The sequence below is a fragment of the Onychomys torridus genome, chromosome X (assembly GCF_903995425.1).
Source record: "Onychomys torridus chromosome X, mOncTor1.1, whole genome shotgun sequence".
NCBI lineage: Eukaryota > Metazoa > Chordata > Mammalia > Rodentia > Cricetidae > Onychomys > Onychomys torridus.
In genome coordinates this window covers 43,082,026-43,107,124 of record NC_050466.1, presented here as the reverse complement: position 1 = coordinate 43,107,124, position 25,099 = coordinate 43,082,026, and the positions used below count along the sequence as shown (strand labels likewise).

The 25,099-nt window shown below is 35.5% G+C and overlaps 1 protein-coding gene across 1 annotated transcript; it reads left to right on the top strand.

Annotated features, from left to right (window-relative positions):
- Positions 1-2,381: 2,381 nt before the first annotated feature.
- LOC118573664 (60S ribosomal protein L39-like) lies at positions 2,382-2,537 on the top strand. Its single transcript, XM_036173947.1, has one exon. It carries the CDS (start codon positions 2,382-2,384, stop codon positions 2,535-2,537), a length of 156 nt encoding a protein of 51 aa, XP_036029840.1.
- The last annotated feature ends 22,562 nt before the right edge of the window (positions 2,538-25,099 follow it).

Below are 25,099 nucleotides of genomic sequence, written 5' to 3'. Positions count from 1 at the left end.
TTACAGTTATCATTTTTGGCAGGCCTGAACAAGCACCAGGCTCTGTATTTGAGCTGCCATGGAGGCTGCCTGGTCTCACACATACTGATGGTGGCAGCTGACTCAGTGGTCCATGTTCTGTCCTTGACTCATGCACATAGCTCTTAGTTGATGAGGGGTACCAGACAGTAAACAATTGGTTGAACCTTGAGTAGTCAGAGTACAAGCAGAATGGGAGCTACTGCAAGGACTATGTCTTTTGTTCATGGTCTCCCCAGAAACTTCTTGCTCAAGTCTCAGGAAAATGAAATTGAGGCCGGATCTCTGAGAGAAGACTAAGCTCCCTATTATGGAGTCTGCTTGGTACTTTCAATAATAGCAAGCTGAGTGATTACCATAGGTGCATTTTATTGAAATTTGAACCTAACACAGTATGCTCTATCTTTTATCACAAATAATATCAAATATTCTTACTGCTTTCAATTTTGGTCAAAAACCAATCCAAACAAAAGAAAATAAAAAACCTTAACCATTCCAAATAGTCATTTTTCTATCTGTGTAGAAATATAAGAAAGAGGAGCTTATTTCCATTCAAAACTTAATTAATGCTCTACACTTCTCCATCATAATGCCAAACAAGCTTACCAAGATATTAAATGCTTTTCAGTGGGTTTACATCAAGCCAGTATCAGAGCAAAAACACTTGATTGGCTTTTGATTACATCATAGTAATCTCTGAGCAGATGACTATTGCACCAGTCATGGAAGTACTTACAGTACTCAAATTAAACATGCCCAGTGTGTGACTAATCTGGAACTGGAGCACAGATTGATGACCACATTTAAATGATTGGTATCTGCTAGCAGCACATAAGTTTCTGCAGGCTTGCTTGACTTTATAGTTTATCACAAACATGATGATGATTTATGCAATTTTGTAATATTATAAAACTTTCACTGTTATGGATTGTTGGTTGAAATCTGAATCAAGAGTGAACCTGGAAAATAATAATCCAGATGGTACAAATTAATAATGCTTTACTAAATGTAGTTTGGGTGAAAAAATAATTCCAATGCAGGGCCCAGGGAGGAAGTAAACTGAAAAAAGTTGTTGGAAAGTTGCAATTCAAGGAATTACTTCATTTGTAACTACTTTTTTTTTCCCTTGTAACTCTGGAGTTCATTTAAGAGGCATCAAAGTAGCCAGGTGGTGGCAGTGCATGTCTTTAATCCTAGCACATGGGAGGGAGAAACAGATAGATCTCTGAGTTCCAGGCCAGCCTGGTTTAAAAAGTGAGTTCCAGCATAGCCAGAGCTGTTATTCAGAGAAACTCTGTCTCAAAAAACAAACAAACAAATAAATAAACAAAAAAAACCAGTAAATGCCATCAAAGCCTTAAGTGTACTTTGGAAAATTAATTATTTCTTCTTTAAATAAATCATAACTCTTTCTCTATGGGTGAATTAGAGGATTTACCTAAGGCATAAGTACATAGATATGTAGACAAAATACCCAGAAGAGCATTTTGAATACCCTTCTGCCTTCTCTACAGCAAACAATGTCAAACTCCAATGCCTACTTCAGAGAGAACTTTGTACTGTTATTCAAAAATACTCTGCTCATATTGATCTGAGTTCTTTCATGTATGTAATCCCTATTAATTTATCTTTCAAAAGTCTCAGTACTATCAGAATATCACAAGCGCCAGTGTCATTTGTTTTTATCTGTAATTTTAATACTAATAGTTTGTGTATATTATTTGTTTTCCTTGAGAGGTGCTCATATATGCCATACTGTCATATTTATTACTGATGCCTGAATGCTTTTCTACAAAATATTTGTTCTCACCCAAGAATGATGATTCATACTTATTGTCCTAGTTAACACTATCTGCTAACTTTACATGGCCTAAAATCACCTGACAGAAGAGTCTCAATTGAGTAATTACTTTTTCATGTTGGCTATGGCCATGTATGTAAAGGACAGTCTTGATTGTTAATTGTTATAAAGAGATTACAGCCTACTTTGTGTGGCACCATTCTGGGGTAGGTATAGGATGATTAAGTATAAATAAGTTTGAAGCAAAGAGTAAGGCAGACAGTAAGCAGATTTTCTCAATTGTTCCCAATCCATATTCTTGCCTTGGGTTCCTATCATGACTTACCTCAATTATGGATTGTGTTAGCCAATAAACACTTTATTCCCAGTGGTGTTTAGAAAGACAGAATTCCCATACAGGCTTGGGTATTTTGCAACTTGCTTGCCTCTGTTTAGAGAAGTCATGAGGAAGAGTAGCCTTACTAGAGAAAGTGAATCAAAGGAAATAGGTTTTAAGAGTTTATAGACTCTCTTCTCCTTTCCTCCTTCATCATGCAATGGACTCCTGACTTGGCTTCTTACCATGTCTTTTCACAAGTCTTTCAGAATCAAGCAATTCCTAGCCAAGATACAAAAGCAAAATCGTCCTATTCCTCAGTGGATTTGGATGAAAACTGGAAAGAAAATAAGGTACGACTACAAGAGAAGACACTGGAGGAGAACAAAGCTGGATCTGTAAGGATTCACACAATGGCATGACAGTTTATACTGAATTGTGGGTCATCAAGCAATCCTACCACATTGATTTCAATATTTTAACATAAATACTTGGTCATGTTTTAAGTTGGGGGAGTAGTTTGTCCAGTAATAAAAGAGTTTATAGAATTAAGTACTTCTAATTCACATTCTCTGCTTCCTACTTTCAGTTCTTGATGTGATCACTTAGCTTCATGTTCCAGCTACCTGCTGTCTTGTTTTCTCTGTCATTAAATATTTTAACATCCTGAAATCATAGGCCTAGTAAACTCTTTCTTTCACATTTTGCCTTAGTATTTTATCACAGCACCAAAAAAGTATTGAATACAGAATTTGATACCAGTGTTGACTGTTATTGTGGAGAACCTGGGCATGTTGGATTTATTTGTTAGAGTTGTGTGAAGGGTTTTGTGACTTTGTACTAGAAAAATAATTGAGTGAATACTGTAAGCACAGCTTAAGAGGCTGCCCTAGTTAGAGTCTGGAAGACACTACCATGGAGAGAAATATGGGCTTTGTGAGGCCCTGCTTAAAAGGTGTCAGAGGGAACATATATTAGCAACTGGGCTAGAGACCTATTCTGTGACATTTTTGCAAAGTATCTTGCTTCTTCATGCCATTGTCATAAGAATTATCTTGAGGTTAAATTGAAAAGTAATGAATTAATTTCTTTAGAAGAGGAAATTTCAAGATAAAATAATGTTAAACCCATGGTAATATCGCTATTGTAAACATTTATGGAGTTTTACAGTGAAAAAGAGCGAATGCAGAATAAAATAAATAAATAAATAAATAAATAAATAAAATGAAGGAAGGAAGGAAAGAAGAGAGAAAGAAAGAAAGAAAGAGAAAGAAAAGATATATGTGGAGAGAAAAAGACTGCTAAGAGTTTTAATGTTATATCCAAGGCATATGCAGGAAGAGGGGCTGTAATATTAGCATCACCAAGAGACTTTCTATGTATTAGAACAAATGGAAGGGTACCATCAGGACAAAAACAAAACAAAACAAAACTCCTGGTTAAGTTTCCAACCTGTGAAAGAGAAATTTCTAAGGAGTTTTCTGTTCCTAGAAAGAAACTGGAAAGAAAATCTGATAATAAGATTCAACAGATCAAGATACCTTCCTAAGCTCCCACCAATACCTGGCAGTGCCATCTACATGCTAGTGGATTTTGAGTCATGAATTATAACAGAATAAAAGGACAATAGATTCTTCCTCCACAGTATCAGAGAGATGCTGAGGCTGGTCAGCATATAGTCATGGAGTTCTGCATGAAGGCCATGAGAGGACAAGATGTTTTGAGTCACTATTACATGAAATCCTGAAAATGGAGTCAGGGCTGGGTTGCAAAGGACAGTCAAGATTTGGAAGATGCCAAGGAAAGATGAATACAGGGACTAGAAACAATACAATAGAGAACATCAGACAGCAAAAATGGATGAATTAAGCTATCCATTCCTTTGACAGTGGATATTGAGCTTCAAGATTTGGTGTTCCCTGCAGGGGTCTTGTGTTTTTACAGTATTTCTTCACTGTGTGCCATTCCTACTTTCTGAAATATTAATAATATATATGTTATTTTATTTTTAAAATTTTTATAGGGGTTACAATTAAGAGGTTGACTGTAGTATCAGAATATACTTTGGACTTTAAATAGAATTAAGACTATAAACAGCTGTGCAATTTTTTTAATTTGTACTAAATGTATTTTGAAATGCATTATGCATAATGTTATGGTCATTAAATTATGAGGGTCTAGGAGTGTAATGTGATATGGTTTGAATGTGCAACATCCCCCATAAGCTGTAGCATCTGAACACTTGGTCCTCAGTTGATGGTGATGTTTAGTGAAGTAAAGAGGAGATGTGGACTTGCTGGAGGAAATATATCAGTTCAGCCAGGCTTTGATAGTTCATATCCTTGACCTATTTCTACTTTTCTCTCTCTGCTTCATGCTTTCAGTTAAAGATGTGAGCTCTCATCTTCCTGCTTCAGCATACTTTTGCCAATCTGCCCCCTCCATTATGGACTCTAAGTTCCTAGACTATTAATAAACTCTTCAGTAGGCTATATGCTCATGATATGTTACCACAGCAATGAAATGTAACTAATAAATTTCCCTAAATTGCTTTTGGTCAGAGTGTTTTATCACAGAAAGAGAATGGAACCAAATCACGTGTCATCCCAACACTTTTGAAGCTAAAGACAAAAAAAAAATCTCTTAAGCCTGAGGCTAGCTTGGACTACATAACCAGAACTTGTCACAAAAGGAGGAGGTAGTAAAGAGTAGAGAAGATAGAAACACACACACACACACACACACACACACACACACATACACACACATTTCCATATATGGAAAAAGAAGAGTTTTATCTGATAAAATTGGAATTATGTCATGATATGGCTACAAAAACAAGGACAAAAGAAAATAAAAAAAGATTGCAATTTAAATTTTTGTGTGAATTTCATGAGTACTTTGTTTATATTTCTACCCTCCTTTTCTATTCTTGAATTTCTCCTGTATTTCTCTTACTCCCTCTCAATTTCATTTTTTTATTGTTTTGTTACACACACACATATATGCATATATACAATATGCATGTATGTGTATTTCAGTTTACATGTATGTGGATGTATATAAAAACATTTTTGTATATATGTAAATATGTGAGAGCATGTGTGTGTGTGTGTGTGTGTGTGTGTGTGTGTGTGTGTGTGTGTGAAACCTACTGACTAATTTTGTTGTATTCACCTGAACATGTGATTAGGGTTGACCACACAGGATTGGATAACCTGCCCAGGCTCTCATCCTAGAGAAAAATGATTGACCCTCTCACAATAGCTGTTGTTTGAGTCAAGGACAGAACATGGGGTGGAGACTTATGATATGTCCCCCAAATATTTTGTCTTGTGGACTGGTATTATCATTATGCAGATCTTACTTAGAAAAGGATAAATATATATAAATTTTAAAGGCAAAATATTTGAAGTTCACTCTTCAGTGGCATCTAATTTATTAATATTCTACAATCTGCCCTTAGTCATTATTACCCGAAGGTGAAAATGAAGGTTATCCTGGGTTTTGGCAGACCTTTCAAAGCACACAGAGCAAATTATTATAGAACCATGTTCTTCTTACCTTCCCAGTAGTCAGCATGTCCCAAATTATGAAGTATTTACTGTCATGACTATGTTATTTTTGGAAATTTGGGGCAGTAGTTGATTTCTGGACATTACTCTTTTAATGAGATCTGGAGTTTCAAAATTTCCCTGATCCAATAAGAAGTTGTTCCAAAAATACTCCATGTCACTGAAAAATAAGATGGTAAAAAAAAATAGGCGAAACTTTCTATATTTGTAGGTGGATTTAGACAGATTTATAAACTAATATCTTAGCATGTTTGACTAAGGAGTTTTGCTTCATTCAGGGTTTCCATTGGCCCTTTAAGCTTCAATTTTGAATAGTACTAACTCTTCTGGTAATGAGAAGACTTCTAAGAGGTCAGCTACATATTTCCTACTTAATTGTCATGCCAGATGTACTCCTAAATCCAATGGCCTTAAACATAAAATTCTCATACTCCTTTGAAAGAATAGAGGAGGCATTATTCTGCAAATTTTCATTAAAATAAAATTATCTTGAAATATCCATATGTTGTACTTTATGGACTGATTTTTACATGAATAGAGAGGCTTATATTTAATTGGATTGTCAAAAATCTGTCCTGGTACATCCTACCTGTAAACTTTTCCTGGGTGGAAAGTTATGGACCATAAACAAAGAAAGTGAAACCAAAATCTAGAAGTGAGACTTGAGAAAATTAAGACATTGCATTACTAAAGTATAAGTGTGTAGTGGATAGCCATCCCAGCATTGGCCTGGAAGTTCCAACCCCCATTGAGGCTTCAGTACTGATCACACCCACAAGGCGGGGCAGAGGAGGGAGCAGAAGACCGAGGATCAAGAGGAGGTCGCGCTCTTGGTTCGGGGATGCTGGACGCAGGAGGTAGACCGAGCAGAGTTCTCCAGAGAACACCGCCGGACTGTGCTATACCTTTGCCAGACCCTGCAACCTACCCCTTCATTTGTAAGTTACCCTACAAAATAAACCTCCCTTTTAACTACGTGGAGTGGCCTTAATTTCACCAATATCTGGCGCCCAATGTGGGGCAAATTCCAAAGGCCCAGGTGGCTCCCTCCCTCAGCCTCCTCCCGGCTGGCGGCTGGCGGGTACCTAAAACCGCCTGCAAAGTTCCATTTAACCAGGGGACGCCTACAAGGTCCCATTCCCAAAAAAGGGAGCAGCTAGTCTGGTCTCAGTTCCCTAGCTTAGCCCCTAGACCAGCGAAAACCGCTGTGAGTGAGGCATTCCCACTCCTCCCTGAGTACCTGCTCCCTGCCACCTTGGTTCCTGCCTTCAGCTGCAGCCAAGGTCGCAAGCAGGCCTTACTTTGGAGCTATACCAACGCCTCCTGCTGGCTGAAAAGTACTACTGCACCACCCAAAACCACGGAAAGGTAAGCTTCTTTCAAGTAAAAGTAATTGATAATTTTACACCTTAAAACTGACTAACAAATTTTGAGTAATTCTTGTAATATGGCTGACAACATTACCTCACAAGAATTTAAAAACCTTTTTGCCTGTATGATGAATGACATTTTCCTGGAAATATACGACCTCCCTAAGACATATCTGGCCTGTACCATTTTGACATTCATTGTAATAATTCACACAGTGTTCAAACACTGGTTTAATAGTAAGAACAAAGATGAGTCATTATTGGGACTGATACAGGCTTTAAAAGTTAGCAATGAAGGTTTACAGAAAAAGATTCTCTCTCTGGAATCTGCTAACCAAGATTTACAGGTTTTAAGAGATAGCAATGAAGGCTTACAGAAAAAGATTCTCTTTCTGGAATCTGCTAACCAGGATTTATAGGCTTTAAAAGTTAGCAATGAAGGCTTACAGAAAAAGATTCTGTCTATGGAATCTGCTGACCAGGACTTACATAAAATGATTCTCTCTCTGGAATCTGCTAACCAGAATTTACAAAACAAGCTTGTACCCAAAATTGCTTTTATTGATAATAAATATGAGTATTTAATGGATAGAACACTAACTCTCCAGAGTGAAGTTGTAGCTACTCAGACACTATATAAGGAAGAGAAATTATCATTACTTGATAAGATAAGGTCCATGGAATCATGTATTTCAGAAGAACATAAAAACTTCCATGATTCCATGAAAAATCTGGAATCCCTTACAAGAGAGGAGGTTTACTCCCTGGAACAGACCCTAGGTGCTCGTTTACAAGCCCTGGAGGAAACTCTCAATAAACATGACAAGGGACTGAATAAGCAGAAGGGCAAGACCATACAGGTTGTAACATCTCCAAATGGCTCTCATACAATGGCTTATCCTGTTATCATCCATGAGAAGCCAGCAGATGACACTAACCCTGAGCCATATATGACATATACATTACAACCAATTTCAACAAAGGACTTTAAAAATATAAAGGAAGCAGTAGTTACATATGGGATACACTCCACATACGTAAAACAGATGTTAAATTCATGGTCTACCTATCAAAGAGTCATTCCAGATGACTGGCATCAGTTAATTTCAGCTGTTCTAGAATATAGCAGGCAGTTACAGTGGAAAAGCTGGTTGAGAGAAGAGGCAAGAAATTTAGAACAACAAGGTAAACTCAGAGGTTTTGAGATCTCCCAAGATCAAATACTTGGTGAGGGATGTTTTGCTGACAAGAATGTACAAGCCATTTATGATGAGCATACAATATCCCTATGCCATACAGCCGCTCTAAATGCTTGGGAAAAAATTCCAGAACCTGGAAAAGCAACTGAGGTATACACAAAGATATTTCAGGGACCACATGAACCCTTCACTGATTTTTTACAAAGGCTGAACACAGCTATAACAAAAGCTGTATCAGATAAAGAATTAAGAAAAGTATTAACTGAGTCCTTGGCATTTGACAATGCTAATGCAGAATGCAAAAGAATACTTACACCATTAAAGATCAGATCAGCTCCTTTGGAAGAATGGATTCAGAATACTAATGGTGTTGAATCTCTTAACTACACTAATGAGGCTTGGATAGGAGAGACAAATCCCAGAGGTGAAAGAAGGCCCCATGGTACCAAATGTTTTAAATGTGGTACACCAGGTCATATAAGTAAAAACTGTACATGGGGTAATCCTAGAAGTAATACTCCTTCTAGGAATAGCATAAACAGGAGACCCCAACCACCTCCTGGATTATGTAGAAGATGTGGCAAAGGCCGACATTGGACCAGTGAGTGCAGATCAAAAATAGATATACGAGGTAACCCTTTACTGGCAGGAAAGTCATTCCTCTCCAGGACAACTGAATAAACCAATGCCTATTGTAAAAACCAATACTGCAATGGATGATAAAACAGCTCTGAGAGATGAAACACAGTTTAATAAGAACACAATAAAACAAATATTTTGGCAGACTTCCATAAATGAACAAAGACCAAAACTTAGAATTCGAATTAATGGCTTGGTTATGGAGGGCCTGGTAGACATAGGTGCAGATGTGACTATAATTACACCAAAATCATGGCATCCAAATTGGCCTCTTCAAGAGGTAGATGTCCAACTTTTAGGAATTGGCACCCTATCTCAGATAAAACAGAGTTCAAGATGGGTTGAATGCATAGGGCCAGAAGGAGAGAGAGGAAGGCTGAAGCCATATGTAGCGAATGTAGCAGTAAATCTATGGGGCCGAGATCTGTTACAACAGTGGAATACCCAGATTAAAATTCCTACACTCTCAGAAAAGGAATACAGGCCAATGCATGTTTCTAGGAATAATATCATAACATGCTATAAAAACCAGTCACCAACCATTCAGGCTGTACACAAACAGAGCACAACTGCTGTTGAACTCTCAGAAGTACCAACTGCCTTACCTTTAAAATGGCTAACTAATAAACCTGTCTGGGTTGGACAGTGGCCTTTGACAAAAGAGAAGCTACAAGCTTTAGAACAGCTGGTTCAAGAGCAGTTAAATGCTCAACACATTGAAGAATCTACCAGCCCTTGGAATTCTCCTGTATTTGTTATTAAAAAAAAAGTCTGGTAATTGGAGAATGCTGACAGATCTGAGAGCTATTAATAAAGTAATTCAGCCAATGGGCTCCCTACAGACTGGGATGCCTTTGCCCTCTCTGCTACCCAAAGAATGGCCTATAACAGTTATTGACTTAAAAGACTGTTTCTTTACCATACCATTACAAGAAAATGATAGAGAAAAATTTGCCTTCACAGTTCCTAATTATAACAATTCTCAGCCAGTCAAGAGATATCAATGGAAGGTCCTCCCACAGGGAATGTTAAACAGCCCTACCTTATGCCAATACTTTGTGCAAAAACCATTGGAGATAATTCGTGTAAAGTTTCCACAATCCATAATTTATCACTATATGGATGATATCCTGTTAGCTGATCCAAAGTTAGACACATTAGAAAGCATGTTTGAAGAAGTAAAAAAAGTTTTGCCTCGCTGGGGACTACAAATTGTTCCTGAAAAAATACAAAGAAAAAATGTCCTACTTGTTCCTTCTATAATCAAACTCCATTACCTGCAGGGAGCAATCCAAAAGGTATACAAAGAAATGAAATTTGGCAGATGGATGTGTTTCATTTTGCAGAATTTGGAAGATTAAAGTATGTACACCATACCATTGACACCTATTCAGGATTTCAGTGGGCAACTCCTATGAGTTCTGAAAAGGCTGATTCTGTGATTACACACCTATTAGAAGTTATGGCCATCATGGGAATACCTGTACAAATTAAGACAGATAATGCCCCAGCATATGTCTCCAATAAAATGAGACAGTTCTTTGCTTATTACAATACAAAGCATGTTACAGGTATACCACACAATCCCACAGGCCAAGCAGTCATAGAAAGATCCAATCGAACTTTAAAGGATATGCTAAATAAACAGCAACAGGTAACAATGACTCCTAGAAATAGATTGCATAGTGCTTTATTAACCTTGAATTTTCTCAATGCTGATGAGAAAAGAACAACAGCTGTGGAGAGACATTGGACGACAGACAAAACTCCTGAGCTAAACCAACCGGTTTATTTCAAAGATGTGTTGACCTCAGAATGGAAACCTGGATATGTCCTACGTTGGGGAAGGGGTTTTGCTTTTGTTTCCACAGGAGAAGAAAAGCTACGGATACCAACAAAATTAATAAAAATTCGATTCGAACAGGAGAAACCCCTTGATGAGGAGAAATAAAAGATCATCCACCAATGTGACATCTCTTCAGGTTGTAAGAAAAAGTTAACAATCAAAGTTTGGGGTAGGCTTCTGTTTTTGTCTTTCCAGGATAATGGAAATACCCATCTTCCAAAAATCATAAGGCCTTGGATATCCGGATGTTTACAGCAGAAAGAAAGAATCTATTGGTACCAATCTACACAGGGTAAGATATCACTGTCTAACATCTATATCTCTATCAATCTAGAATAGTTGTGGTTCCAATTTAATTATAAACCACGCTGGCTTTGGAGATGGAACTGGCTCACTCCTTCTCTAAACCCAAGCATATTGATAAAAAAAAAAGTTTGAGAGATTCTTCAGTCCCATATCAGAAGAGCCCTCTGGTGTGAGACAGAAGGAAACCAATTATAAGGGACCGTTATCTTCAAGATTCTAATTCTCTCCATGCTTATTCTTGATTTCTTGGAATCCTTTCTCACATGACATGACATCTTTAAATCCAAACCTTCCATTCTGATAAAAAATAAGTTTTTTTCCAATAGCAATCTCTGAAGTCTCCAGAAGGAAGATGGGGCCCCAACAACAACAACAACTCTACCCAATCCAGAATGATGCCATGGTAATCATCATCATACTCCACTTCTTGCCAGAATTTCAGACAATCTTACCCATTACTCTAAGAGTTGCTGCAGAATCTACAGTTAGTCTAACTGAGATTTAACTATCTGAGCTTTCTCACAATACCCAACAGAGATACCATCGCCCCCTAAACAGCAGGAAGCAATTCTAAGAACACGACACCCCTTATCCCTTAGGTTTCATATTTCTCAGGGTTATGGATAATGGTTCTAGGTTGGAGCTGGAAGAAATGGTTAAACTCAGTATTCTTCTTAAGGAAAGACAATATGTCTCAAAAAAAAAAGGGAAAAGAAGAAATGGAGTGGATACGTATAAGATATTATGGTAGACTATCCTATACATTAGTAAACAAATTTAGTAATATAGGAGCCTTTGCACTGTTATGAATTCTTATATGTTTATACAAATATGAGCTTTTTATATTCCTATTTAAGATAATTTGTGTATTGATACAAATGCAGAACTATGTTTGTTATATTGTACACATATTTTTAATCTTATTTGAAATATTTGTATATTGATACAAATGTGAATTTATGTCTGTCATACTGTATGTATGTTCTACTTCTGTTTAAGATATTGTGTATACTGATATATATTTAGGATTATTATCATATTGCATATTGCACTATACATTCCTACTTCTGTTAAAGATATTTTGTGTATTTTCACAATTTGAAGTCATTGTCCTTTTACTGTACATTTTCTTACAGACTGTTTGCCTTATTTATAGGAAGCCTTAGTCCTTAGGTTGTTTAGGTAGATGAGACTTACAGAGTTATTGTCACCTATGCTTTTCATCTCTTTAATTATGTTAGTTAGGTTATCCAGATTTATAAACACATAGGCCAGATGGACAGGTAATCTTCAAACACTTCATGGACCTAGAGAATATGGCATTTAAATAATTTAGAATTCTGTTGACGTGAGACACAATTGCTCCTGGCAGCACCAATTTGATCCCGAGAGAATGTTGGGCTTCTAAGACATTTCCATTTGGAAGTTTGTCTTCTTGGCACAAAATGGCCTACTGGGCAAAGAACTGCCCTTGCCTCAACTGCTGACAGTACAAATGCTGTCCTTTCTGGACAAGTGGGACACAAGGAAAGCGACCACCATACTTTGCCAAGACAGGGTAAGATGGTCTTTTAGAATTCTTCTTCTGAAAATGGTCTGTCAGATACTCTAGGCCTGTAGCCAATTTGAATGCACCAACGATACTGAGAAACATTAGGTGACTGTCCAGGCTGCTAGCTGTCTCTGTCTACTCTTGCAAGACTTCTGAAAGTTGCTTGCATCCTTCTCCCATTTCTCAGGTATTATTATATTCCTTCTCAGGTCTTTGATGAGGTTGGAGATTAACAGTTATAGTTACAACTTAGTATATATACATATATAATATCTTAGAATATATTAAGTATTAGACTCAGGTTCTTTAGGATAGTACACCTTTTGGAATGATCCTTGTAACATGCCACCTACCCATGCCCTAGACTTCCCTGGATTTTAATATGTGTTTTTTGCTTGATATTGTTTGCACTTATTGTAATTCCAACTTATCTAAGTCATTATCCCTCATTACTCCTGGACAATATTTGATAACCATCTCTTTGTATATAGTCTTGTATTAGGTTAGAACTTTCTTATTTAGACAAAAGGGGGAGATGTAGTGGATAGCCATCCCAGCATTGGCCTGGAAGTTCCAACCCCCATTGAGGCTTCAGTACTGATCACACCCACAAGGCGGGGCAGAGGAGGGAGTGGAAGACCGAGGATCAAGAGGAGGTCGCGCTCTTGGTTCGGGGATGCTGGACGCAGGAGGTAGACCGAGCAGAGTTCTCCAGAGAACACCACCGGACTGTGCTATACCTTTGCCAGACCCTGCAACCTACCCCTTCATTTGTAAGTTACCCTACAAAATAAACCTCCCTTTTAACTACGTGGAGTGGCCTTAATAATTTCACCAATATAAGTGATCACGTTTCAGTCATGTGGTAGTCCTTCAATGGATAGATAGTTTTTTCACAATGAAAGGGAAATCAAAAAGCATCTCATCACCTATAACATCAGGGTTGAGTAAAAATGTTGGAGACACTCATTGAAGAGAAAGACTTGGATAATATAGAATATATCAGTTCTACAGGTATGATCTAGCACATAATTAATCTTGGCTAGATACAATTTTCAGATACTGTGGCTGTTAATAAGTAAGGCAGAAAAACTTGAGCTAGAAGGTCTAGCATGAAGCTAAAGCATTTTGCAGGCTTCTGATCTCCCATACTTTTGACAAAGGATGAAAGAAATAGAGAACAAGAAAAACAAGAAATAATTTAAGAGCTACACAGTGGAGGCAAAAATAGAGATGTTTAAGGATTCAGTTGTTATTGTAAAGGATAAGTCTCATAGCAAGGATTTAGTCACCATCTCCTTAGTCATGCTACATAAAGAACATGTTACATAATAAAAATCAGCAAATAACAACTCATAGTTGTCAAACTATTGATAGACAACCCTAGAATTGTGCATTAATTTTAGATGAAGATTTAATTTAGACGATGCTGATGCAATCTTATGCCAAAGTTTTATACTTCAATGTAGAAAGTAGACCATAGAAAAAATTATATATATTTGTCTCTCGAAACCTTGTCCTTATTAAGTTACAGCTTATATTTAGTTATCTAGTAGGTATTGGCTGTCTATCAACAACTTATATAATGAGAATTACCATGTGATCCAGTCACTCAAATTTGAATATATTCACAAAATATTTGTAAGCAATTATCTTAAGGAAACAGGTGTAAATTCAAGTTCACAAAAGCATTATTTGTAAAAAAATGAATTAGCTGTGAAAATAATCTGACAGTCATCAGGTGAAGCAACAAACAAAATGTGGCATATATCTGAAATGTAATATAATTTACTCTTAAAGAATATGGCATATACAATGTGGATGTACATTGTGGTCATTATTCTGAAATAAGCCATTTATAAGAATACAAATATATATATATATATATATGAAATCATATATGTATGATTTCAATTATGTAAATGGAAATTAAAATAACTAATATTAGATAGAAAAATTGTTTTGCAATGGTTTAGTAGTAGGAAAGAATGTGTAATTATTGTTTACTTAAACAATCTTATTGTATATCTTAATGCATATAGTATAACATTATAAGATACATAGACATTTTAGAAATATACTATAATAAATTAGCATAACCATCATATCACATAATTACCAGTTTATTTCATTTGGTATTATGAAGCATACATACATACATACATACATTGTAACTTTTTTACTTACAATCTTGTTTCATAATAATTATCCTACCTATTTTCAATTATGTATCCTTCAATGAAACCCATTTTACCATTTCATTAATAGGTATAGTTTGAGTCACATCAGATTACAAGAGGTATTGAGATGGACAGTGGTAATGATTAGGTAAATTTGTGAATATTTTGGATATTATTGAACTGTATAAAAATGTCAGTCTGGAAAATTATGTGTATATTTTACTGAATTAAAACCTGGAAATAACTTATTTATATACTTTAGCAAATAAATAGGACGTATTTATTTATATATTACACAATGACTATTAAAAATAGAATACAAGTAAGCAAAAGTGAAAAAACAGAATCATGTTAAAGAACTGTGGATTTTATTTGAATTTGGAACAGAAAAGCAAGGTTTTACTGTTTTAATTAAAACTTATGGGTATTGTGTTTCTTGATAATCTTTGTCCAACCAGACACTTGCACAAGAAGACGCAGATATAAGCAAGGAAACCTTTAATATGTCTGAGAAACTGAATATTGTTTTGTTTTCAATAATATTTGGGCAAATGCCAACTAAGGAGTAGAGCAATAGCATGCATTTTTATCTTCAAATATTTATCTATATGAACAAATCTTATGCACATTATTCTGTATGTGTAATTCTGAACAGATTTATTAAATAAGAAACACAGAGCCAAATGTAGAGTTAAAAGCCCAAGAGGTCATAACAGAAGCCAACAGCTAAGACCAAGACCTTCTTCTTACTCCTTGCTGTTGCTGTCATTCTTCCCCTCAGAAAGAGACCTACTTCGGATGTGTCTGTCTTTTTATTGACGTTCTATTCTGCCTTCTCATTGGTTGTAAACCCAACCACATGACCTTTGTCACTGCCTGTCTATATAGATTTCCAGGTCTCTATGGATGGTATTAAAGATTAAAGGTGTATGTCTCCATGCTGGCTGTATCCTTGAACACACAGAGATCTCCCTGTCATGTGATTGGAATTAAGGTCATGTGCTACCACTGCCAGACTTCTACTAAATGACTTTCTATTAGGGCTGATCCCAAGGCACTTTTATTTACTAACATACAAATAAAATTACATTTCAGCACAAATAAAATATCATCATATTTCCCTTTTCTATGCTAATAAAAAGAAAAAGGGATCCAGGCGGTGGTGGTGCACGCCTTTAATCCCAGCACTCGGGAGGCAGAGCCATGCAGATCTCTGTGAGTTTGAGGCCAGCCTGGGCTACCAAGTGAGTTTCAGGAAAGGCACAAAGCTACACAGAGAAACCCTGTCTCGAAAAACAAAAAACAAAAAACAAAAAACAAACAAACAAACAAAAACAAATATAAGAAAAACTATATATAAAAAGTACAATAATTGCATATAATATATACAAGCAATAAATACGTAAACAATATCTAGTCCCTTTGCATTTGACAAATTAAGAGAAAATAGTTCCGTTATTTATCCTATTTTTGTAAGCCCAAAATGCACCTGATTCACTTTCTATCCTAACATATTACTAAGAGAATTATCTTATATTGTCTTTCAAATTTATACACCTCCTCAGTAAGTTTCTTTTCTGAAATTCTTACAAGGAAAACTAAAACTACAACTATCTAATCTTTAACTATAACTATCTAATCTTCAACTCCCTCAGAGACCCAAGAAGGAAATAATGTTATGTAAAACAACAAAACAAGAAGTGCACACAAGCAGCTTCCAAAAAAGTTGTGAGTTGTCAGGCGGTGGTGGTATATGCCTTTAATCCCAGCACTCAGGAGGTTGAGGAAGGTGGATCTTTGTGAGTTTGAGGCCAGCCTGGTCTACAGAGTGAGATCCAGGAAAGGTTCAAAGCTACACAGAGAAACCCTGTCTCAAAAAAAAAAAAAAAAAACAAGTTGTGAGTTGACAGAAGTAGCAAGCTGCCAGGACAGTCAGTCACCTGAGGTTTCTCGAAAGCATTGGGGCATCATCTTCAGCCCATAGACTTAGATTATCTGACAGACTCATTTCTGAATGAGGATGTACACAAAGCCAATAGTTTGACCTCACGTTTGGTGAAATCAGTCCATGTACCAGAAACACCTGAATTCCGCTAGTGTCCTGTCATGATTCAGGTTTTCAAATTCTGGAAATTGTTGATTTTTTTTTAAATTCAGCTGTCCATTCTTCTTTGCTTGTGTGTGTGGCTTCATCTTGGCATCCTGTTCTTCTCCACATCCCTTTCTTCTTCAGTGCCAGTCTACCATTGAGAGGTTGGACTCTGTCAACTTAGTTACTTTTTCAAGAATAACTCTTTCAGATACTGTTCCACTGCACACCAGAAGCAATCTGTACACTGCCAATTCAGCTACCTTCAAAGAAAAGGGCACTGTACCTTTTCTAGATTGCAAAAGCCACTTCAGGGATGGTGCCATATTATCCTGGCCTCAGAGGATGTCTGTTGCTAAAGCCACAACCACACTTTTCTTGGTAAGAATCGGTAGCCCTTTGTTTTGTGTCCAGTCTGTCCATTTTGTCCTATTTGTCTGCAGTCAATTTGAGGATACTTTCTTGTCCATTGGCTAACTTTTGCCACAAAGACAGTTAACTCCATAAGCAGTTTCTTCAATGCCCATATTTTCTCTGAAGTAGATTGGTCCTGCCAGGAGCCAACATGTCTCATAGCTATAAAAAAAGAAAAATATTTCTAAGTTATTAAAACATTTTAAATGCCATATTCTGTACATCTCTGAAGGGTTTGAAGAGGACCTATTTATCTAAAATATATCTGCTTTATCTTGAAAACATAACTAACATGTTCGATTGTAATATCTAACTACTAACTTTCATTTCTTTATAAACTAACAGATGGTAGTAACATTCAAGGATCAGCAATTGCATGACATTGTTAAATGAATGATATAAGTACAATATATTGAACAATATTAGAAATATATGCATGGCATTTTCTAAAAATATCAATCTCAATATATATAATTTGTATACAATACACAAAAATCCAATCCAATGTAAAGTGTTTAAAACCAGTATTTTTTTTTAAAAAGTAGATTCAATAATCTATCCTTTTATCTATATCATACCTATATCTTCTCTTGATTTTTCTGAGTAGATTCAATAATCTACCCTGTATTTAATTATTTATTTATTTAGCTAGTTAGTTAATTTATTTTTTGAACAAGAAACTTAAATCTAATCTCATTTGCTTAGCCATTTTAATAACCCTTAACAACAACTTGTAACCAACCCTCCTAAAGAATGAAAATTATCCCAGACCCAAAACCCTTAAAAGACCAAAAACAACCTGTCCCACACCACCTCTTTGGGAGTATGGGTGTCTGTCATATTCTTAAATTTGCTTCCTATTGGATATGGTTGAGGGAATTATTATTCTGAAAAAAATTTTTATTAATTGTCAAATTCTAAGAATGGTAGCTGGGTATCCTTTGTTGTCCAATCTGAACATAATGCCAAAAGTTCAGGGCTAATCTCGTGTCCTTATTCAAGTAGTCTTTGATACTGGATCATCTCAGCTAGCCATCTCAAAATTGCTATGAGCACTTTGTAGTCCAAAGCTAATATATAGATGATGTTTCTCTGCTTAGTGATATTATTATTTATTGTCTGCATGAAATTGTTGTTGTGGGGTCCCATCTTCTTTATGGAGACTTCATTTTTTTTGTTAGGCCTGGCCATGATTTTGGGCAGAAAACTGATAAAGACTAGAACACAAAGACATATATATGCAGCTAATTTAAGCCTTTTTGCCTTTTTTCTAGAATTAGTTAGTACTCTATATGACCATTAATATCTTAACAAAGTTTTATATTGATATTGATATTATAAATTTTGATGAAAAATCCATGCTTTAAGAAAAGTTTAAAGAATCAGAATAGAATCAAAGAATTGAGATTAGTAGAAATAGAATAGTCCCTTAATTTTTTTTATTGTTTTTTGTTTTATTTTTGGTTTTTCTCCTGTTCCATATCAGAAGATGGCTATTTCTTCTGACATGATACAGGAAGTTTGCATTTTACTTTTTAACAACATGCTTGAGTTTAAAGAAGGAGAGAGCCATTCTCCAACACCAAAAATAGCTTTAAATTTTAATTGAGCTGGGACTAAAAGAAGACCAATAGTGTTAAATGTCTTTAGAGAAGAGCAGAAACAAATATTTAGGAAGATTTATGAAATTTTATACATGATATACCAGTAGGCCAATTTACTCTTTTTCTTGGGACATTGTTTCTCAATGAATTGTCCTTTTACTTCAGTTGTCTCATTTATCCAGTGTTCTTCAGATTCCTAAGCCTTCATTCTCCTAAAAGACAAAAACAAAAAAAACCTTTCCCCAAGACTAATTTTGTGGAGGTCCCCTTTTGTCAAGTTATATCTGATTAAATGAAAAGGCATGTATTAATGGTATAAGTTAGTTTAAATTGAATGGTCATTCTGGTTGATGAAATTTCATCTCTTCTAATTAAGATGTCTCTCTTGTTCAAATCAAACCTTTATCAATTTTGATGATATCCACAGATTATCTTCTCCTGTAGAAACAAAAGCAAAACCTCATAGCCAATGTAACATATATCCTGGTTTCCATTCTGAGGTCAGCACACCCTTCAAGTATGTAGGCTAATTTAACTCTGTGGTTATTTTTCTATTATCCAATGTCTCTCTGGAGCTTTTGTTCCTTTCTTATTAGCATTGAAAAAATTCAAAGTTAATAGAGCATTAGTCAGTCTATTTCTGGGGGGTTTTGTTACCTCTTTCTATTTATTTAGCATATCCTTTAGAGTTCTGGTTTTGATCTTTCTGTAACTGCTTGGCCTGTAGGATCATGTGGTATACCTGTTATATGTTTTATATTGTAATAAGCAAAAAACTGTTTCATTTTAACAGATACATATGCTGGAGTATTATCAGTTTTAATTTGTACAGGCATACCCATGATGGCCATAACTTCTAGCAAATGAGTGATTACAGAGTTAGCTTTTTCAGAACTGAAAGCAGTCTCCCATTGAAATCCTGAATAAGTATTAATGGTATCGTGTATGTCCTGTAATTTTCCAAATAATGCAAAGTGACACACATCCATCTACCAGAATTTATTCCTCTGAGTACCCTTTGGGTTATATCCTGCAACTAATGGAGTCTGATTTTCAAAAGAACAAGTAGGATATTTCCTTACACTTTCTTTGGCTTGTTGCCAGGTTATAGAAAAATCCTTTTTTAAACCTTTACTATTGACATGATATTTTTTAAATAAAATTCTGAGTCCTCCAGCACATTTACCATCAATAGTTCATCAATCTTACCATTACGTTGAGCTAGAGGCCCTGGCAGGCCAGTATGGGATTCAATGTGAGTTATATATAAAGGACAACTCCTTTTCCTGATTATATCTTATAATTGAAAAAATAGTGAAGTTAATTCTGACTCATCAGGGATAAATTCTGCAGTCTCAATATTTAATACCACTCTTTCAGCATACTGAGAGTCAGTAACTATGTTGAGAGGTCCTGAAAAATCCATTAACATCAATAGAATAGCATACAATTCCGATTTTTGAACTGAATTATAAGGACTTTGAACCACTTTACTTAAATTTTCTGATTTGTAACCTACCTTTCCATGTTTGTTTACATCTGTTTAAAATGTATAAACTCCAGATATGGGTTTTTCCATACAATTAGAGATAAAATCCAATCAGTGCTCTTTATGAGATCAATTCTATCACTTTTGGGATATTTACTGTTAATTTTTCCAAAAAAAATACTGCAAGCTCTTTGCTAAGGTTCACTTTCTGCCCACAGTTTTTCCGATGACCTCCTTAGTAAAAGGTACAACCATTTCTACTGGGTATATTCATGATAATTGACAAAGTCTCAATTTTCTTTTCAAAATTAATTTAGAGATGTTTTCCACATAAGTTTTTAATCTTTTTTATTCTGTTTATTTGGTAAAAATATCCATTCCAATATAATATCTTCTCTCTGCATTAAAATTCCTGTAGTAGAATGCCTAGAAGGTAAAATAACCAAAATGCAATCCAGCTTTGGATCTATACAATCCACTTGTCCTTCATGCACTTTCTTTTCTACCAAGGCCAATTCTTTCTCAGCTTCAGGTGATAACTCTCTTGGACTATTTAAGTACTTATCACCTTCTAAGGTTTTGAACAAGATATTCAGTTTATCATTTTTTTTACCCCAACAATAGTTCATAGATGCTAAATGTCTCCAAATAATCTTTGAAAGTCCCTAAGAGTCTGTAATCAATCTTTCCTAATTTGCACCTTTTAGGTCTAATTTTGTGTAGACTTTTATATATCCTAAATAGTTAATAGAATCTCCTCTTTGTATCTTTTCAGGAGCAATTTGTAATCCCTAGCAAGGAAAAATTATCTTTATTACTTCAAGCATTCTTTCTAAGTATCTAAGCCTAAATATAAAAAATAGAAGTCAATATACCCATTTAAAACATAGGCATTTTTAAAATTTAGAAATAGAAAGACCCAAAAATGTCTCATATCCCTGTCAGTAATCATCAAAGAAATGAAAGTCCTTGACATTTTTATGTCACATTAACCTATTTGGAAGGCATTAAAAAAAAAAAAAACTAAAAACACTTTAACTAGCACACTAAAAACAAAAACAAACAAAATAGTATTGGCAAAGATGTGGAGAAATTTGTGTCATTGTGTACTATTTCTAGGGATATAAATTGATACAATTGCTATTAGAAACAATGAAAAGTTTCTTAGAGGAAATGAAAATAGAATTAATATATGATACAGCAATCATTCTTCAGAGAATATTTTTAGAACAAAGGAAGTTTTTGAAGAGATGATTTCTTTCATATTCTTCCCATTACTGTGTTACAAAAGCCAAGAGTTATAAAAATCACAGATGCATATTGGAAGACAGATAGATAAGAAAAATATGACATATTCCTATGAGAAAATAATATTAAGCTTTAAAACCAAGGAAATCTCATTTGCAACAATATAGTTGAATCTTTTGGATACTATATTGAAGGAAATAAAGCAAATTTAGAAAGACAAATATGATAAAATATCAGAGGTGTTATCCAGAGGATACTGATTCAGAGAACAAAAACTAGAATGGTGATTGTTCAAGGTTTTGGCAAGAGGGAAATGAAGAGCTGTTTAATGTGTATAAGGTTTTAATTTGCAAAATGAATAAATTCGGGAGTTTGGTCACATAATAACAAAAGTATATTTAATGTAGCTGAATACTGTTCTTTAAAAATATTTAAAATATCAAACTTTACATTCATGGTTTCTCATGAAATTAAAGTTAATGGTATATTTTTCAAAAGATCTAGGATTGTGTAAGGAGAAACTCTTGAAAATACCAGTTAAAGACAGAAAGTGACTAAAGCATCGGAGGAAATTCTCTAAATATAAAATATGCAAGTTTCCTGGAAAGCAGACTGATAAGGCTTTTTTTTTTTAATTGAAAAGTTAGAAAGTCTCATTGGTTAAGAGAAATTTCTGCTCTTACAGGGAACCCTAGATCAGTTCCCAGTATCCACATATTGGTTCACAAAGACCTATATCTCCAGTTCCAAGGGTTCTAATACCATATTCTGGTCTCCATGGTTACTGCATGAATAAGACTCACATATGTATATGCATTCAGAACACTCTCACACATAAAGTAAATAAGCATAAACCAAATTTAATAAAAAGAAAGACTATGAAGAACAATATAAACATATCTGAAATTACAGAGTAGAGTGATGACACTGGATTTGAGAATGTATTTAATAATGACATCAAACTGTTCATGAAAGAACATCTGATAAAGCAATTTATTTTGAGTAAGACAAGAGTTGAAGGAGATACAAACATATCAGATAATTATTTATAAGAACTGTAGTAAGACGTTGAATCTTCTATACCTATCCTTGATATATATTCTATATCATGTTTCCTAATTTTTTCAAAATTATGATCACCTAACTTAACGAAAAAGTTACAGGTTCCCATGATGTCACAATTGAGTGCCAGGAGGGTTGATGGTGACAGAGGACACCAGAAAATATAATTAAAATATATAAGTTTAACTCAAATACCTAATTCAATATAACAAAAAAGAAATATACAGACAATTGCTTGAAACTCACTGTGCCTAATTAGCATAGTCCAATTGTGTGCCTAACTGTAGCAAATGTGTTCATTGCTTGAGGCCAGAAATAAAGTGGGAATCCACATAGACAATTCTTTAAATAAAATGTTATTTTGAGATAGGATCTCACTCCATAGCCAAGAAAATCCTGAAATTTACTATTGAACCCAGACTGTCATCAGACTTAAGGTTTATTCCCTCCCCCTGGCCCCACTTCATACCCCTGATTTTGGGAATTGCAGATGTGAATCATGCCTAGCTACTAATATTATGTTTAGTACTGGAGGCTATGAGAATTAAAATTTTAGTTGTTCCAGATGCTATTTCTAGACTGGCTTCTCCAGGACCTTAGCAGTGGTAGCCCAATATAACACAGTATAGGATTTTATTTATTTCTACATTAGAGTGTCATCAATTTTATGGAGATCATTTGTTCATTCCAATAAATGCAGATTTCCTATGAGAAACAATGTCCTCATTCATTTGACTTAGGGAGTAAGTATATCATCCAAATTCCTAGAGATCTAGAGATCTCAGCCTACCCCACAAGTTTTATTTTTTTTTAAGTTGAAGTATTTGAGTAAACATTTACAGTGTGCTTCATCTATACACTGAATGGGAGAGGAAGGAGTGATGACATGCATATAGCCACAAGAGCCGTCAAGGGAACATTATTGAGGTTGTCTTTTGCTACATTATGACTCAATACTAGCCCACCATATTTTATTTGAGGAAAATAGTATAGTGCCAAGTGGAGTACATGCCTAGGACAGGTATATATTTCCCAGTTATGACAACCAGGGGATGGACAGGATATGCTGGTTAAGAATCCCATGCAAGTTGTAGTCCTTGAAAAGCTGCAACCAGGCTGTGTAGATAACTTGCCTCATCTAGTATTCATAGCAGTGTGCTGCGTCTGAGATGTTCAGTCAACAACTTTGAATCTTTCCCTCACTCCTGGTCAATCTTAGAGGCAGAGTGAAACAGGAACTGAAGAGGCTTCAGAAAATATAGCTTGGGCTCTTTGGGATACCAGAAAAAATGGTTGTAACGTTATGATGTTCATGCTTTTTCTGACTTGACAGTTGCTAATGTCAAAAGAGAGGATTTCTAGTAACATACTCTATATCATATTATTTTCACACACTAATTTAAATATTTTTACTTCATCATTAAGGCAAATTAATCAAGTTTCTAAACTCTCTTAAGAACTGATGTTCAAAGTGATTACGCAGGGAGCTTGTAGTAGGAATCTTAAAGGTACTTGTTAATAAAATTCAAACCAGAGGCCAGTTATTGGGGTGAATGCTGGAAGATCAGAGACACAGAACAAGCCACGGCTACCTTGCCTTGCTAGTTCCTCAGGTGATCCTGTTTCCTCAGGCTGGAAGCTTCTGAGTCCTCATCCCAATGGCTCTCAGCTGGACTGTGCTGCTCCAAAGCCTGAATACTTCTCAAGCCAAATGCTTAACTAACTAAATGCTTAACTCACTACATGCTTTTTCCTCTTTAGTTCCTGGTCCTCACGCCTCATATACCTTTTTCTTTCTGCCCCCACTCCCTGGGATTAAAGGCATGGGTCACCATGCTTAGCTGTTTCTAAAGTGGCCTTGAACTCAGAGATCTGGCTAGCTCTGCCTCCCAAGTGCTGGGATTAAAGGTGTGTACCACCACTGCCCAACTTCTGTTATGGCTTATTCTTCCCATTTTCTAGCCACCATTTCTGGCTCTGTTCTAGTGGCTATCTGTTCTCTGACCCCAGATATGTTTATTTTGGGGAACACACAATATTTCAGGGAACACAATACCCACCACAGGAGCTAAAGATTTTTTCATTTACAAATCTCCTAACATATCATATCAATTAGAACATGTGTTAGTAATAGGAATCCACCCAGATTTTAAAATATTTATGGAGTACAAATCAAGGAAAGATGTCTTTGACAACTTCCTCCATTACTAGAGCATACTGAGCAGTGATTAGAGAAATGCTTCTCTAGCTCTCTCTCTTTATTTCAGTCTTTGTCTTTGTGATTGTGTCTATCTCTCTTTTTGATTGTCTCTGTCTCTCTCTCTCTGTGTGTGTATGTGTGCATGTGTGCAGGTGAACATTCATGCATGCACATAAGGATATAAGTGCTAG